This window comes from Macaca fascicularis, chromosome 9 (genome assembly GCF_037993035.2).
Source record: "Macaca fascicularis isolate 582-1 chromosome 9, T2T-MFA8v1.1".
NCBI classification, from domain to species: Eukaryota; Metazoa; Chordata; class Mammalia; order Primates; family Cercopithecidae; genus Macaca; species Macaca fascicularis.
The window spans coordinates 131822520-131839636 of NC_088383.1; the positions used below are offsets into that span (position 1 = coordinate 131822520).

The window sequence follows — 17117 nt, forward strand, 5'->3', positions numbered from 1 at the left end:
CCACTGCACCCGGGGCTAATTTTTGTATTTTTAGTAGAGACGGGGTTTCACCATGTTCATCAGGCTGGTCTCGAACTCCGGACCTCAGGTGATCCACCCACCTTGGCCTCCCAAAGTGCTGAGATTATAGGCGTGAGCCACATGCCCAGCCTCATGTAATATTTTTGTATCTTTAGTTCCTAAAATGAGAGCCAACTGGCGTGGTATTTATTTCCATCGTCCTGTAATGAAACACGCTGACACAGTGACATGCAGGCCTGTGTGTCACTTCCAGGCCCTTCCTAATTTATTCATAATATATGTAGCCACGAGGTAGCATTTCCTTTGGCATCCTGGAGGAACGTGTCTCACTTAGGGTTGGACCTGTTGGTTAATAGTTCTGCAGCTTCTGGTATTTGTAGTATGCCCGTTGATTTACAAAATGTCTCACTGTGATTGTGGCTACAATCACTACATTCAGAACTAGAACCATGAATGAAAACAGATGCAGACTGTTGAAAGGCTGGTTTGGAGTTTCTTCTGCATGTGTTTCATGCTGAAATCCTAAAATGGGAAACAAGATGAAAATCACTTTTTAAGAAGTGTTAACATTATAAAATGTTGGTAGCTTTTATAATACCTGTACATATCCTATGACTCATATATGAGTTAATGTATAACACACAATGCCACCACAATATAGAGGAACCATTATCAAATATTTGAATTCATTTATATTTATATTTAATTTTAAACTCGTTTCAAATAGTTGACTTAGTTTGGTTTCTTGATATCACGTGAAAAATGTGTAAAACTCAAGCATAACAGTCTAATGGAAATGCAGCTTCACTTACTAATGGTCACTGTTGCTCACTGTTGCCAAAATACATTTTGTCAACAGAAAAAAAAATTTGTTTGTTCCCTTGAAATAGGAAAAAGATACTTTTCTCATATTGATGGTATTTCCATAATGACTTCCATTTATAAATTTTCAACTAATTTCAGACCAGTGTCTATAGATACACTATGTAAGCCACTTAGTGAATGAGTTTATAAAATTACTGAATTTAACTTCTGTTTGTTTTTCTGTTTTTGCCATAGAAATATTTTGTTACAAATACTTCTTTATCGTGCTAATAATAATGAATAAATACAGAGATCATAAGGTCCTTTAATGCCATTTTCAACTAAAATAACTTCTTACCGTTTTTCTTTCATTAAGGCTTATCTTAAGCCATTTAATTATGAACCTTCCTTGAGTATTTACCATCATTCCTTTCATGTATCTGGGCAGATCTCAGGTTTCAAGCCTTTCAAAAGAAGCAGGGCTGGCCTATGTTAATATAATAGATTCTTTGTTTTTTTTAAAAAAAAAAAAAAACAACTTTTTTTCAAATAGGCTATTATGTGGAATGCTGGTTCATTTTATTTTACCCATTTAGGAGTTAAAATACATTGCTTTCAATTCAATTATCTGCTATGGCATCTATAATAAGGAGTCAGGAAACTAAAGGAAACTTGTTTTTAGAGATGAGGACATTATACTTAAACTCAAAATCCAAATGAATGGCAAACTATCAGTGTATCATATGCTTACACTGTACATAGTATGCATATTATCAACTGATGGAAATAAATACTAATCCTGTATACTTAAAATTCAACTTATTTGTTAAAGCTCCTATTATAAATCTCTAAACTGTACATGCTTAAGAGTTACTGGATTTAAGCAGCATTTTATAAGCCATGATGTGCTTTTTGATCATGAAATAGCTTTTTGTCTTACCTGAATTACCACTTGCACTTCGATCCCTTTTCAGACGAATGGGTCCTATGATGGAATCTGTTTTCCATTTATATGAAGAAATGTCTCGTTTGCTTCTGGAGACACAACCTTGACTGCAGCGAGACTGGTGGTCACTGCTATCACATATCAAAACTTTACATTGCAGATACACGGAGCTCAAACTTCTCAAGAATTTAAAAGCATTAAACTGGAATCTCCCATAGTGTCCAAATAAGGGATACACCTTACAAGTCTCATCTCGACTACATCTGGAACAGAATTTATGAGCATGTTTAGAAGATACAGACAAATTCAGTCTTTTCCATTCCAAAAATTTTCTCTGAATTAAGTTGTGAATCCAAAAATCTCTCGTGAAAGACGGTGTCTCTAGTTTACACTACAGTGTGTTAAGACTATAGATCTGATTCCTGGGTAAGATAGCAAGGTTCTTTCTAGCTCTAAAATTCCTGGTCCATATAACTTAATCAGAAAACCAATACTTATGTATTGGAAGTCAGACTTCTTTCCTTACATGCTTATCATTAATGTATCAGTACAAATGACATAGTTAAAATCCAACAAATTGTAAGGAAAAAAGGAAATTGTTCCTTTCAAATAAGAACTTTCTACATTTTTTCTTAAGGATGCTACATGTGTTTTACTGATGGTGTTGTATTTTAAAGATAATACACATGAAATAATCTTCTAGGTTTTGCTTCACAAAAACCAAAATGTGCAAAAAACAAAAACAAAAATAGAGCTTTTATAACAAAAATAAATTTGTTTCTACCAGCAAATATTTTGTAAATTCACTTAAAATTCTAGAGGATATAAGCTGTATCTGCATAAATGTTTAAATTTAAATTATTCATAATCGGTACATAGTAATTGTATTTTATAAAATGATTAGAATAAATTTAATGAAATTTCATGTAGTACTAGGAAAAATGTATATATACACAACACAAAAAATTACTTTATTGAAATTATTATTCCACAGGAAGAAATACCATACATACATCAGTTACATTAATACATACCCACTCTTGATTAGGTCATAGGTTGGAGACGCAAGGTCAGAGGTGGGAGAGGCTCTACAGGTATCCAGAAACACCACCAAATTTGGATCTGAGGTGTGCAGACTAACTTGAACAAAAAGAGTTTGGTTCAAATCCACATAATATGGTGACTCGAGTATAGTCTTTTCAAATGAATCGGATTCAAAAAGAGCCATGCTTGTGTTATATTTGCCCAGTGCATTTTGATTTTGTATTACATCATCTTCTGTTATGTATATCAACCCCACTGTAGAATTATGTTCCATTTCACACTTCACAATAATCTGGAGTTGTTTCTGACGGGTGATCACTTCAGAAGGTGAGGATGCAGAAAAGGTGATTATATTGGTGTAAGTAATTGACTGATCTTCTACCTGCAGAACAAGATAGAATTCAATTTTTATATTTTAAATCCAGTAATATTTTAGAGCATAGATGTGGATAACATTTGCAGGTACAGATATAATTTTCTTAAATCACGAGGTAACAGCTTTCATGTCAGAATACTATAAACTTTAAATGTATTTCATTGAAGAAATATTCTAGGAAAGAAAGAAAGAATGAGATGAGAAATACAGCTTGTATTACAGAGACCTGAAGATAGAATCAGACAGAATTTTTTTCAGTTACAGTAAAATCCATTTTGAATGCAAATTTCCAGTCTTGAGAAGACATTAAACCTTACTATATATTGCTTTCCTTAAGGAGCTTTAAGTTAGTGTGGCTAACGGGGCAGTTTCCAAAATATATGTAGACCAAGGGTCTGCAAGAGGAAGGCCCTTAGCTGCCTTCCCTGGGGGTTCACAGTGTAATAAAGCCTATGTGTTCATTTTTAGCAAGATACGATGATTTACTTCTGTCTTTATCAATTCCTCTGGATTAGCCACCATTCTTTTCAATTAGGTTATTATTTAATGTCTGAGGGAAAAGTTTATGGTATGTATCCTAAAGAGACCAAAGGTTGAAAATGTTTGAAATCTTGAATGGGACTTCTAGAAAAATGTAGAACAAATCACAAACTTCCAGTAATATCCTTCAGGTTTCATTTTTTTTAACATTTTATTTTCTGTCTTTAAAAGGAAAAGAAGAAGATCCTAAAAATTCAGCTAGATCTTCACTAAATACAAGGTGTAAACATTTTGTGCATAAGTGTTACTGGTAGGTTATTAAGCCAACTGCATATAGATGTTCAAACTCTTTAGTGAGTTTTCAGAGTTCTTTACCTTCTGGGAAAGATAACCCCACTTGTCCTGAAAATGAATCCAGCAATTTAGCAGCTATGTATGAATGCGTATGTGCACTAATATGTCTTCACATGCTTCTCATGTGGTTAAGCCACTAAAATTTGGGGGCTGTTTGTTACAGCAGCTAGCAAGCATTACCCTGACTGCATTGCTCAACATGCACTCAGCATTTGACAAAATCCAGCTATCAGTATTTCACTTTACCTTTCTGATTGTACCACATCCATTAAGAGGGATAGAAAATTCCACAACATTTGATAATTTTGGTCTGCAAGTTGGGTCTTTTAGTTGTAAGGTATTCCCATTAGAGTTAAAAGCCTCTAGGTAAGATTTGCTTATAATAACTCTCATCCTGTCAGAAGAGCAAGTTAAAGATGCTGTCAGGGAAAAAAAAAAAAAAAAAAAAGAATGGTCATGTTTATGCCAGCTAGGAATGTTGGATCTTGAAGAGCTATGTGTACAAGTAAATATATAAGAAGTCAAAAACATTTTGCCCTAAATAGTAACCATAAGTTTGAGATAGCCAAGCAGTTGATTCACATTTTACTGTGTTCATTGTGACCTTGTTTAGAGCTAGAATCTGCAAACCTGATGTTTTTAATTGTGTCTTTGCAGAAAGAAATAAGGGAAACAGTCCATATCATCTGCATAAATTTTTTTCAGGTTAATAAAATCATTAATTTCCTCTTGCATTAAGCAATGCACAGAAATGATTGTCAAGCTTAAGATTATGAATATGTTCCCAAGTATATATGACATGCTTGCAAATAGGAATAGCCACAGGTAGGCTAACAATTAACACTTTCTATGTATGCAATCTTCAGAGGGCTCAAAATAGCTAAGAACATAAAACATGACTTACTAGTGTTGATGTTTTCTGCATAAATTGAGGTGTAGGAAGCAGAAAAGCCCCGGTAAGAATTGGCATAATCTGTAGACAACACGACAGTCAGAGAGTTTGATGACGATTCGAAGGTGGGATTCACACGGCCACAGACTTGTCCAATCAGGCCAGAGTTGGTGGAGGGGCCATCATAGATGGCAAGAAAGTCAAATTTGCACTGTTTGTCTATTTCTAGGCTAGAGAATGAGGGCCTCTGGTGAAAAAGAGTTTCAAACCAATTCAATTCTATTTTCTAACATCCCAACAATCCTACTCTTAAGTGATTATGGATTTTTTTTTTCCTTCAATGGTATCTCAGGTTTACGAGGACAAACCTGGGGTTTTGATAGTCCCTGACAAGGACCTCAGAATCTTCAGAAAAATAGTCAACTTAGTTCAGTGGAATAGCATCACTGTTTTCCTTTCTTCATCAGTTCTTTGAAAAGGGCCCATATATGGGAATTACATATGATAATTTCTCTTCCCCAAATCCCCCAGTTGCCAGGTGGGTTTACTGCATTTGTTCCAACAGAATTGGGCAGCAGTACTTACAAAATCTCTTTGAAGTTTAGTTTTATCTTGTAACCTTTCTCCACTTGTATGTGCCATACACAATAAGCCAGCTCAGGATGCGGATTTGGGTAATTGGGGCTGGTGAAGGATCCTTCCAAGGTATCCAGGTAACCGCCACAGTTTGGAATAGCTGAAATGGATGTGAAGGTGGTCAAGAATGAACATCAAAATAGTGACTGCTTTTAATTTCTGTGTCGTGCATCGAGCTTAACACGTCTCTCCTGAGTATGATTCCATCTCCGTCTTTCCCATGGGTCACATATTGAGGTTTTCATCCTTTTTTATCATTGAAATTTCTGCCCACTGGTGCAGAGCAGAGAGGGAATCTTTATACTATTGCCAAATGAATCATATTAAAGTTGTGCTGTAAGATGTGTTGCATCTGGAGAGACTCCCATTACCTGAACTGCACCATAGAAAATAAAGTCACACCCTCCCTTGAAGGCTCTTCCTCACTCTCACCAGCTCAGCTTTCCAGTCTCATCAGCCTCTGTTCTATCCTCCCTTTCTTCCCATGACTCCTCAGCTGTCAGCTCCAGTAGAGGTGAGTGCTCTTCCCTGACTCCCCCTCCACCTACCTCACCATGCTATTGTTCAAAGCTCAGCTCAGAAACAGCCTTCATGAAGCAGCCCTTGGTCTCTCCTTTCCCCAGTAAGTATATAAGGAAGCAGCTGGACAGATGAAATGGGGAGAAACAATGCAGAGAGCTCTTTTTGGAGATGGAAATGGTTTAGATTGGCTGAAGCATAGGGTGCATGCCAGGCAGCAGCTAGAGGCAAGGCTTGAAAAGGTGGCCTGGGTCCAGCTTGGGAAAACCTTGACTGCTGCACTCTGGAGATTGGATGGTACCAAGAAGTCAGTGGTTTCAGGAGGAGAGTGACATGGTCAGCTCTGGGCCTTGGAACGAAATCCACAGTGGAGCTCTCCTCATGAACCCACTTGCAGATGTTCTTGGCATTCTGCTTTGGATCACAGTGGAATGTAGGTGCCGTGAATGCAGAGCCCTGTAAATGTAGCCTCCAACCACCTGACGATCTTAAATTTCAGTAGTGAGACCAGAGATTTCCAGCATGCACTCTCCAATCTTCGTTGTCAGAATCATCCGAGGGACTTGTTAAACATGAAGGTTCAATAACCCCAACCAAGATCTAAGGAATCAGAGCATAGGGAGGTGCGGTCCCTGAAGAAGCATTGCAGAAGATACTAGGGTTACTATTAAACAGGCTGAATGTGGAGTCTCTGCTTTGGGGCTCTAACACAGTACCCCTCAACATGTAGCCATCTGATCAGCCCCTTGTCTCTGCCTCATCTGGGAACTGGTTAGAAAGGCAAGATCATGTGCTCCACCCAGAACCAATGAATCACAATATCTGTGATAGGGCTGGGATCTACGATTTAACAAGCTCTCCAAATGATTCTTATGCACAGATGAGTTAGAGAACTACTGCTCTCTCAAATAGAAAAGACTCTGAGAGAATATACTCAGACTGAAGATTATAAGAACCCAGACAGGAGAGTGTGTAACCTGTGCTTGCAGGAGATGTGAGTGAAGGCTGTGTAAATGATGACTTACAGGTGTTAGGAGAGAAGAAGTAGTAGAAGACAAAGACAGTTCGTTGAATTCTTGCCGAGTCAGTAACTATTTGAAACGTCAATGTACTGGCTGATGATTCAAATACAGGAACATAGTCGTTTTTACTGCAGACTTGCCCTAGCAGAGGCCCATTACTGGAGGTTCCGTCAAAGACTTTAATGTTTTCACTTTCACAGCTTCCATCTGGATCAAGCCTGTGGACAAAACACAACCGTGGCTGGAGAAGTGTCACAAGCAAAGGGGGTTTGCAGAGCAGAGTCCATTGCTCACCTAGGCATGTAAATTTACAAAGTAGTGGCACATCTGTTTTCATTTAAACGTCTCCAAGACCAATCACCAACCCCACCATCCTCAACATCAAATCACAAACTGTCAATTTTAATGGGCACAGGGAGGTGAACTGCTTTGCCTATGTCTCGTATCAAGTAAATGATGAGGATGGGCCTGGAATCAGAATTCCTTTCCTTCTACCTATTTCTATCTCTCCTATTCCCCATGTCCATGTAACTCTTTAATGAACCTTCTTGTTTAGAATTGTTTCCCATTGACGCTTGATATCCAAGGCTATTGAAAGGTGAAGCAACTCTTCTTCCACAGCCACCTTTCCCAAACCTTAGCACCTCCCTAGTTGCTCCTTCCTTCCCTTATATCACCACCACTTCCTCATTCTGAAGGGCAGTCCCATGCCCTGCATTGGACAGGACGGCCCAGGGTTTTAGTTTGCTGCCCATTCTGACAGGGTCTCCCCAAATATCCTCAGAGGACATATGTCCAAACTTACAGGAAGTAATACAACAGTAGAGAAATCTGGGTTCTCTTTCTACTTTAGTCACTTACCTGCTGTATAAAATTAAATCAGTGATTTAACCTTTCTTGGCTTCAGTTTTCTCATCTGTAAAATGGGGATATCACAGCCTACTTCTCATTATTGTGTGAGGTTTATAATATTCTGAATATGAAGCACCTGCCACAGGCCTGGCACACAGGTGTGCAATAGATGTTAAATGTTAATTTCTCGCCTCCCTTGCTCTACCCACACTTTCTCTTCCCCTCTCTCCTTACACAGCAAGAATAGCATATATGTTTCTCAGCAACCATTCCAGTAAATTTGAGGGCTCTTTTGCTTTTTGAAGGATAAGTTAAATTCCAGCTTCAGTGGTACAGGGCTACTATGGTTCTCAAAAGTGTGGTACTTGGACCTGCAGCATCAACATCACCTGGGCATTTGTCAGCTATGCAGATTCTCAGGTCCCACACACTCCAGCTGAATAAGATAATAGAGACTCCAGCTATGGGGCCCAGCAGTTGTGTTTTAACAAGTCTTCCACATGCTTCTGATGTATGATCAAGTATAAGAACCACTAGGACAGGCGTAAGAGTGGGGGCTCTGGAGCCGGGCTGCTTGGATTCAGTTTCTATCCCATTTTTATTATTTTTTAGTCTTGGACCTGGTAAGTGACTTCTCTGGGTTTTCTCATCTATAGAATGGGGATTAGACTGCGTCTGGCCAGAGGGTTGTTGAGAGGATTAACTAGAGACAGATCTCAGGAAACACTGAGTGTCTCTGCAGGGCAGAGTCGCGTTCTTAGCTTGGCCTCACACTGGGGTCACCTGGGCACTTATAAAAAGCACTTATAAATGTATACTTATTTCAAAATAAAAACTATAAAATAAAAAATATTGATGCCTGGAGTCTACCTCCAGAGATTATAATCTAATTATGTAGTGTACAGCCTGGGAGTCTGGGTGTGTGAAAGCTCCCCCACATATTCAAATGCATAGCAAAATTTGGAACCAAAGTTTAGTGTTTTAAGGCCAAGAAACTGGAACTAGACCAGCTAGGTTCTAACCGTGGTCATGCTATTCACTATTTGTGTGACCTCAGACAAGTTCTCAACCTTGCTGTGTTCGTAGTACTATTATAGTGCTGACCTTGAAGGACCTCTGTGAGCCAGTGCCAGGCACACAGCCATTATCAGTGACTACCAGCCATCATCCCCATCACCATCATCATCAGGATGGTTGTCAGTGTCACTACCAGCTCTAGCAGCAGCTGAATTCTTTCTACAGAGAGACCCCTACCTAACCCAATGTGGTCAGAGCTTGATATCCCTTATTAGGAAACTAAAGCTTCTACTTACTGGATATAGGAAAAGATAAGTCTGATGCTTTTGTTTTCTGGTCTTTCTATTGTCCAGGTGCAGTTCTCACTGGGATTGAGTTGCAGGATCATGGCTTTGTGGGTCTCTGCCATATTGGCACCCCCTAGAGTGACACTGCAGCTTGAATTGCCTGTTAGAGACCACAGATGGCACTGAGGAAAGTCAACAACAGACCCTTTCCCCTCCCTGAGAGATTAGGAATCTACCTCTCACATGTAATATACATAGAAGCAGGCAGCTAATTGTGGATGGCACTTAGCTTACTCCAAAGTAAGTCAAAAGCAGTTGATTTCTCCGTCTTGAACCGTTTGAGGAGAAGTATTTATAACTTCTCTACATATAGTCCATAAAAGAGACTATATTAGGACCTGAAGAAGGATGGTTTGTATTTTTAATAGGTTTCCATATGAACATGTGTCTTTATTTCTCTAGCATAAATACCTAGGAGTGATATCACTGGGTCATATGTTAAGTGTATATTTAACTTCATAAGAAACTGCCAAACCATTTGCCAGAGTGGCTGTTCTATTTCATAATCCAACCAACGATGTATGAGAGTTCCAGTTGCACCACATGCTAATCAACACACACTACTGTCAGGTTTTTGTATTGCTTTGTTTAGCCATTCTAACAGATATGTAGCAGCATCCCATCATGGTTTTTTAACTTGCATTTCCCTAACAGCTAATGACATTGAACATCATTTCATGTTCTTATTTTCCTTCTATATATCCTTTTTAGTGAGTATCTCTAAGTCTTCTGCCCTTTTTCTAACTTAGCTTTTTGTTTTTATTATTGGGTTTTGAGTTTTTATATATGCTGAATACAAGTCCTTTGTTGCATCTGCAATTTGAAAATATTTTCTCCCAATCTGTATCTTGTCTTTTCATCCTCTTAACAGTGTCTTTCCCAAAATAAAAGTTTTACATTTTTTATAAAGTCCAATTTAGTAATAATTTCTTTTATGGGTTGTGCTTTTGGTGTCTTGTCTAAGAACTCTTTGCTTAACCCCAGGTTACAAAGATTTCTCCTGTTTTCTTTTTTAAAATAATATAGTTTTACATTTTACATTTAGAACTATGATCCATTTTAAGCTAATTTATGGATAAGAAATGAGGCTTAGGTTGAGTTTATTTTTTGCATATGGGTGTCCAATTGTACCAAGACCATTTGACGAAAAGACTCTCCTTTCTCCGTTAAATTGCCTTTGCACTTTTGTCAAAAATCAATGGACCATATTTGTGTGGATCTATTTCTGAACTCTCTATTCTGTTTCAATTTTCTGTGTCTATCCTTTTGGCAAACCACACCTTCTTGATTACTGTAGTTTATCAGAAGTCTTAAAATTAGGTAACATGAATGTTCCAACTTTACTGTTCTTTTGCAAAATTGTTTTGGCTATTCCAGTTCCTTTGCTTTTTCATGTAAATTTTAGAGTCAGCATGTCTTTAATATTCTTACTGGGATCTTTATTGAAATTGCACTGAATTCATAGATCAACCTGGGGGGGAAAAAGGATGGTTTTTAAAAGACACTTGATTGTTAGAATGTATAAATAATTCTTACAATAAAATAATTAAAAGGCAAATAATCCAATTTAAAAAGGACAAAGAACCAGAATAGACATTTTTCCAAAGAAGATCTATAAATGGCCAATATGCACATGAAGATATACTCAGCCTCATTAGTCATCAGGGAAATACAAATCAAAACCGTGAGATATCACTTCATATGCATTAGGATGGCTAGAGTCAAACACAGAAAACAGCAAGCATTGACAAGGACATGGAGAAACTGGAATGCTTATACACTGCTCATGGGATTGTAAAGTGGTACAGCTGCTATGGAAAACTGTCTGGCAGTTAGTTCCCCAAAAGATTAAACATACAGTTATCATAACCCAGCAATTCTACCACTAGGCATATCCCCAAAAGAAATAAAAACAAATGTCCACACAAAAACTTGTATACTATATTCATTGCAACGTTAGTCCTGATAAGTCAAATATTCATCAATTGATGAATAAATAAATAAAATGTGGTCTATCCATACATTGGAATATTACTCAGCAATAAAAAGAAATGAGGTACAGTTGTCCCTTGGTGTCCACGAATGATTGGTTCCAGGACCCCCTGTGGACACCAAAATCCATGGATGTTGGAATCCCTTATGTAAAATGACTTAGTGTTTGCATGTGACCTATATACATCCTGTACACTTCAAAATATCTCTAGGTTATTTATAACACAATGTAAATGATGTGTAAATAGTTGTTATACTATATTGTTTAGGAAATAACGACAAGGAAAAAAGTATGTACGTGTTCCCTAACCAACTATTTTTTTTCAAATGTTTTCAATTCATGGTTGGTTGAATCCATGAATGCTGAACCCACAGGTACTCAGGGCTGATTGTACTGATACATGCTACAATATATATGAACCTTGAAAATATTATGCTAAGTGCAAGACCATATATTACATGATTTCATTTATGTGAAATATCCAGAATAAGTAAATTTATAGAGACAGAAAGTAGAGTAGTGGTTTACTTGTGCTGGAGACATCAGGAGAAATGGAGAGTGACTGGTAGTGAATACAGAGTTTCTTTATACATATATATACATATATATATATACACACACACACATATATATATATGTCCACACAAAAACTTGTACACTAATATTCATCGCAACATTAGTCTATATATATTAGTCTCTATATAAAATATATAGTTATAGATATATTAAACATTGGTCTATATATAGAGACTATATATATAGACTATATATAGAGAGACTATAGACTATATATAGAGACACTATATATATATAGAGAGAGAGAGAGACAGACAGACAGACAGAGTCTTACTCTGTTACCTATACTGGATTGCGATGGCACAATCATAGCTCACTGCAGACTCAAACTACCGGGCTCAAGTGATCCTCCCACCGCAGCCACCAGAGTAGCTGGGACTACAGTCATGTACCACCATGCCCGGCTAAAATTTTTTTTTTAATTTTGTAGAGTCGAGGTCTCACTATGTTGTTCAGGGTGGTCTCAAACTCTCAGCGTCAAGCAATGCTCCCATGTCAGCCCCCCAAAGTGCTGGGATTGTAGGTTTGAGCCATCGTGCTGAGCCTGAGACCGTTTCTTTTGGGGGTGAAGAATATGTTCTGGAATTAGATAGTGGTGATTGTTGCACAATTCTGTGTATATACTAAAAAACACTAAATTGTATACTTTAAAATGGTGGATTTTATGGTATGTGAATCATATCTTAATAAAGCTGTTATTGAAAAGGAGAAAGAAGAGAAGAAAGAGAAAAGGAGAAGAGGAAAAATAACTGGATCCTAAAGATAAACTGTTAGCAGTGAAATTATCCAGTAAGGGGCTGGGCGTGGTGGCTCACACCTGTAATCCCAGCACTTTGGGAGGCCAAAGCGGGTGGATCGCTTGAGCTCAGGAGTTCAAGACCAGCCTGTGCAACATAGTGAAAATTCTTTTCTATAAAATTTTTAAAAATTATTTGGTAAATTCTTATATTTTTATGTACATTGTCAGATAGGCACACATAAAATTATTACTAATTCAAAATCCCACCAAGATTTTGACTAATGGTCAAAAACCCCACCTACATAGGAACAAAGGTTTATTTTTATTTATTCTCCCATATACTCTCATAACCCCATCCACCCAGAAACAATCATCACTAAAACCTTGGTGTAAATTCTTCCACACCTTTTCCTTTCCTCTTCTATTTCTAGATGTGTAAAACGCTTGAATGTATATATTTCAAACATAAGAACCATCATATGATACAAACTTCAGATCTTTCTTTTTCTCTTAATGTGATCTATGGACACATTATAGATCAGAGTCTTTTTTTTTTTTTTTTTTTTTTTTTTTTTGAGACAGAGTCTTGCTCTGTCACCCAGGCTGGAGTGCAGTGGCATGATCGCAGCTCACTGCAACCTCCATCTCCCGGGTTCAAGCGATTCTCCTGCCTCAGCCTCCCGAGTAGCTGGGTCTACAGGTGTGCACCACCACACCTGGTTAATTTTTGTAATTTAGTAGAGACAGGGTTTCACCATGTTGGCCAGGCTGGTCTCGAACTCCTGACCTCGTGATCCACCCTCCTCAGCCTCCCAAAGTGCTGGGATTACAGGCATGAGCCACCACCCCCAGCCATCATTTTTTTTTAAGTTGCAAAAACCAGTGTTCCCTTGTATGGATTTACCATAACAGATAATGAAAATTCGTGTTGTAGTTTACAATTATCTAAGTGCACATATTTATACAGATATCTTTGGACACTTTTATGCTTATTTCCAAAACATAAACTCTTAGCAGTAAAATTACCCAGTAAAATTCTATACGCTTTTGATATGTTTATGGTCATTGTCAGATGAGCCAAATAAAATTAGAACTAATTTAAAATCCCCCCCAGGAGCATTAGAGTACATTTTTCTCTGAACTGGGGCCACTTCGAAAAATTTTGAAAGAAGCCTCTTAAGAGAAGAATTTCTCTGTTTTGGTGAATAAATCTGGTTCAATTTTCTTACCTTCAGCCTCTGCCATTGTCAGCTCCGCCAAACAGGAGAGAATTAAGAGGATCAGTGGCATGAGCCTTTTTACAAGCTCCATTTTGGCAAGGGACTGAGCAGCCTTAAAGACTGGCAGCTTTTATAGCCTCTGTGTTACATCAGCTTTCTGGACACCTCCAGGGAAACGTCAGTTCCAGCCATGCAATGGGGTAGATTTGTGTGAGAATAGAGCAGCTGTGTGACTGGTTTCTTATCAGCAGTCCCCACAGTGAGGGTTCCCTCTCCTCAAATCCTTCCCGGAAGGGTTGACACCCAGTGGAAGCTCTTTGTGGGGATCTCCAGCAGCTGGTTCCCAGCAGGCACTGAGTTATTCTCCATGAAACTGATGGGGAGCTGTGCCTTTCTTCTGTGCCTGCACATCACAAACAGGTGGCCTCATTGACATCATTGAAGTCTTCAGGGCTCTGCTTTGAGAAGAGAGCCTGTAGCAGAACAAAGGCCAGTGGGGCAAGGCAGGTGGTGCAGCACCTGGGCAAAATCTGGGTCCAGCTGGGACATTCAGATGCCCTGCCAGTTGGCTAACCCTGTGGGGGAGGGGAAGAGGGTAGGGATGAAGAGAAAAAGAGGACAGATCCAGATTCCCCTACGGGGATTTCTAACCAGTTATGTCTGGAGAGGCTGAAGCAGGTGAATTAGTCTCTCAGGCATGGTGTTTTGCAGCCGAGAGAAAGAAATCCTAGTGTCTACAGTGAGACTGGGAGGAGCAAGTGGTGGTGGGTGGGGGCTGCCCTCTTTTCATTCAATCAGTAAATATTACTTATTGATCTAGGGCCTAAGCAATATAGAATTGAATGTGAGAGACGCAGTCCTGCCCTCATGAAACTTGTATTCTAAGTGGAGAGTTAGACAACAAAAATAAATGAAGAATTCAAATGGTGAGAGGAGCTATGGATACAATAAACAGGCTGACTGCATAGATGGTGGTTGCCTTGGGGTGGGGAGGAAACCTGACAGTGAGAAGGAGGGCATCTTGAGAGATGAAATCGGAACAAAGGCAGAAAGATAAGAGGGAGGCATTCATGGGTGATCTGAGCTTGGGGCTTGCATCTTAGGCAAAAGAGAGGGCAAGTGCACAGGCCCTGAGGCAGGGACCAGGTGGGCACACCTATAACAGCACGGAAGAAAGAACAGCCTGGCTGGACATGAATGGGAGGAATGAGCTGGGAGGGGAGGATGGAGAGGAGCAGGTGAAGGTCAGATGGGGAAGGACCCATAGGGCAAATGAGTCTGGGTTTCACTCTAAGGTCAGGTGGAACATATTGAGTGGACAATGCCAGGACTGGCTACTTTCTGAAGAACCTTCGTGCAGCTCTGGGGAGGTCTGACGCCCGTGTAGGCTGAGTCTCCTAGGGTGAAACCTTCTGGCTACCGTCAGCCCCTCTGTGTTGTTCTGACGGTGCTGAAGCCCAGGACACCTCTCTAGGGAGAGCACAGTCCTACGCCGTGACCCAGGGGATCCATTCCTTGTTGGGTCCTTGTAGGGGAAAGGCAGCATCTGGGATGCTCAGGAGGAGCTTGGACATTCCCCAAAGCCCCTGCCTGGCTCTGCTCCACTCCTGTCTGCCCGGGCTGGTTGTGGATGACGCAGGACTGGGTGTCCTGGGGTGAGTTAGCAGGGCACAGGTGTTTGAGACTGGGGACCCTTCTGGTTACTAATCGCTTGCAGCTGTGTCCATGAATACCCACCCCTACCCTGGGCTCTCCCTCTGAACCCCTTTGTCACCCATGGCTGGGATCTCCAACATCCCTAATCCATCTCCACTGAGTGTGAGAGTTTCGTGGCCACACTCTTCAGGTGGCCCTGGTAAAGGACCCAGGCTTCCAGGTCCAGTCAGGAGAGAAGCCACCTTGAGGCCTCTGGCAATTTCCTGGGGACCATGGGGTGCTGTGGGGTCACCCTGCATCATCTCACTGCTTTTTCCCTGTCACCTGTGCAAGTCCCCACTTCACATCAAGGACACAGCGGCTCAGATGAGTAAAGGGACTTCTCCTGGTGAAGGCCAAATTGGGATGGGAACTGGGTCCATAGGGCTCTAAAACCCATGTGTGGTGCTCTGTCCTCCTGCTAATGGGAGTATCCTGAAGACCTTTGTCCCACCTGCCTCCCTCACAGCCCCTGCAATACCTGCACCAGGAGTAATCACCCACATGGGGAGGCCCTGGCACAGGCGTCCTGGGTCCAGGCACTGGGCCACCCACTGTGTGCAGTAACAGAGGATTTGTATGTGCTCCATCTGTCAGAGCTTGCTGGTGACAAGAGAAAATCAAAGGCAGGGGACAGAGACAGTGCCCAGAAACTTAAGGGGGACAGGTGACCTCCGGCTGGAGGCTGCCCGGATTTGGCCGCTTCCCAAGCATGCTGGGGCTGGAGGCTCAGCCTCCAGGAAGTGCTCGGCCTCTACAGAGAGCTCTTCCACCCACATCTGGCCCGTTTCTGTGCCTAGATGTCACAGCTGTTTCCTTCATTTGCGACTTCTGTTTTCCTTTTTACCCTCTTTTAGTAGATTACCATCTGTTACTAGCTAATAATTCTTCACATTCAGTATACATGTGAAGGTCACAAGCAAGGGTTTAGTTCATGAGAGGAGTGGACATGCGGTTACAGATGGGGAATCATGCTTAGAAAGGGGTTCCAGGAGGCTCAAGCGCAGGAGCTGGAACAGAAGGCAGCTGGGAGTAGAAATGGGGAGTGGTGCTTCCTGTCACCTGTTGTGGTCAGGGAGTCTGGGCTTTGGCCTTTGGCTGGTGGTTGGTGTTACAGTTGAAGATGTTGATGGCTGGATCAACACACATCACTGTTACCATGATCCACGAAGGAGTCACATGCTCTGGAGATTTGGGGATTGCAGTAGGATGAAACTGGTTTTCAAAAGGTCCTTTTGAGGTCACTGAGCTCAGGCCTATCTTACACAGGTCAGACAACTTTAACACAGGGAGATCCTGCCTGGCTCCTCTCACTGTCTTGGATAAATGGACAGGACAACAGGACAGGTGTCAGGACATGACACCATTTTCTGCGGTGGATGTCAACCATCCAAGCTCTCACGAGAGCTAAATGAGTGACTCCAGCTGGACGAGATCAGCTGGGCGGAAATTGGAAACGTCGTAAGAACAGTGTGCATTTTCCTTCTCGGGTGGGAGATGTGCTGGACACTTTTATTCCAATTCTCTTTCTTCTATTGCAATGCTACAAGCTAATTTCCCCCACATTCCAAAGTGAGTAATAAA

General features: G+C 40.4%; 1 protein-coding gene across 2 annotated transcripts; it reads right to left on the bottom strand.

Annotated features, from left to right (window-relative positions):
* Positions 1-247: 247 nt before the first annotated feature.
* CUZD1 (CUB and zona pellucida like domains 1) lies at positions 248-13943 on the bottom strand. 2 transcript variants are annotated; one of them, XM_005566659.5, is made up of 9 exons: positions 13848-13943; positions 9260-9410; positions 7098-7312; positions 5503-5653; positions 4930-5147; positions 4272-4444; positions 2806-3197; positions 1766-2034; positions 248-543 (listed from the first exon to the last, which is right to left on the bottom strand). In XM_005566659.5, exons 1-9 carry the CDS (start codon positions 13927-13929, stop codon positions 371-373), a joined length of 1824 nt encoding a protein of 607 aa, XP_005566716.3. In that variant the 5' UTR covers positions 13930-13943; the 3' UTR covers positions 248-370. The 2 variants fall into 2 exon arrangements, with proteins under 2 accessions (XP_005566716.3, XP_073859109.1); XM_074003008.1 differs by lacking the exon at positions 9260-9410.
* Positions 13944-17117: the final 3174 nt, after the last annotated feature.

Coding starts and splice junctions, on each gene's coding strand:
- CUZD1 (XM_005566659.5), bottom strand. CDS start 13,929: ATGGAGCTTGTAAAAAGGCTCATGCCACTGATCCTCTTAATTCTCTCC. Junction 5,654..7,097: donor CTTCTTCTCTCCTAACACCT/GTAAGTCATCAT, acceptor CATCCATTTCAG/CTATTCCAAACTGTGGCGGT. Junction 5,148..5,502: donor CTAAACTTCAAAGAGATTTT/GTAAGTACTGCT, acceptor CTCATTCTCTAG/CCTAGAAATAGACAAACAGT.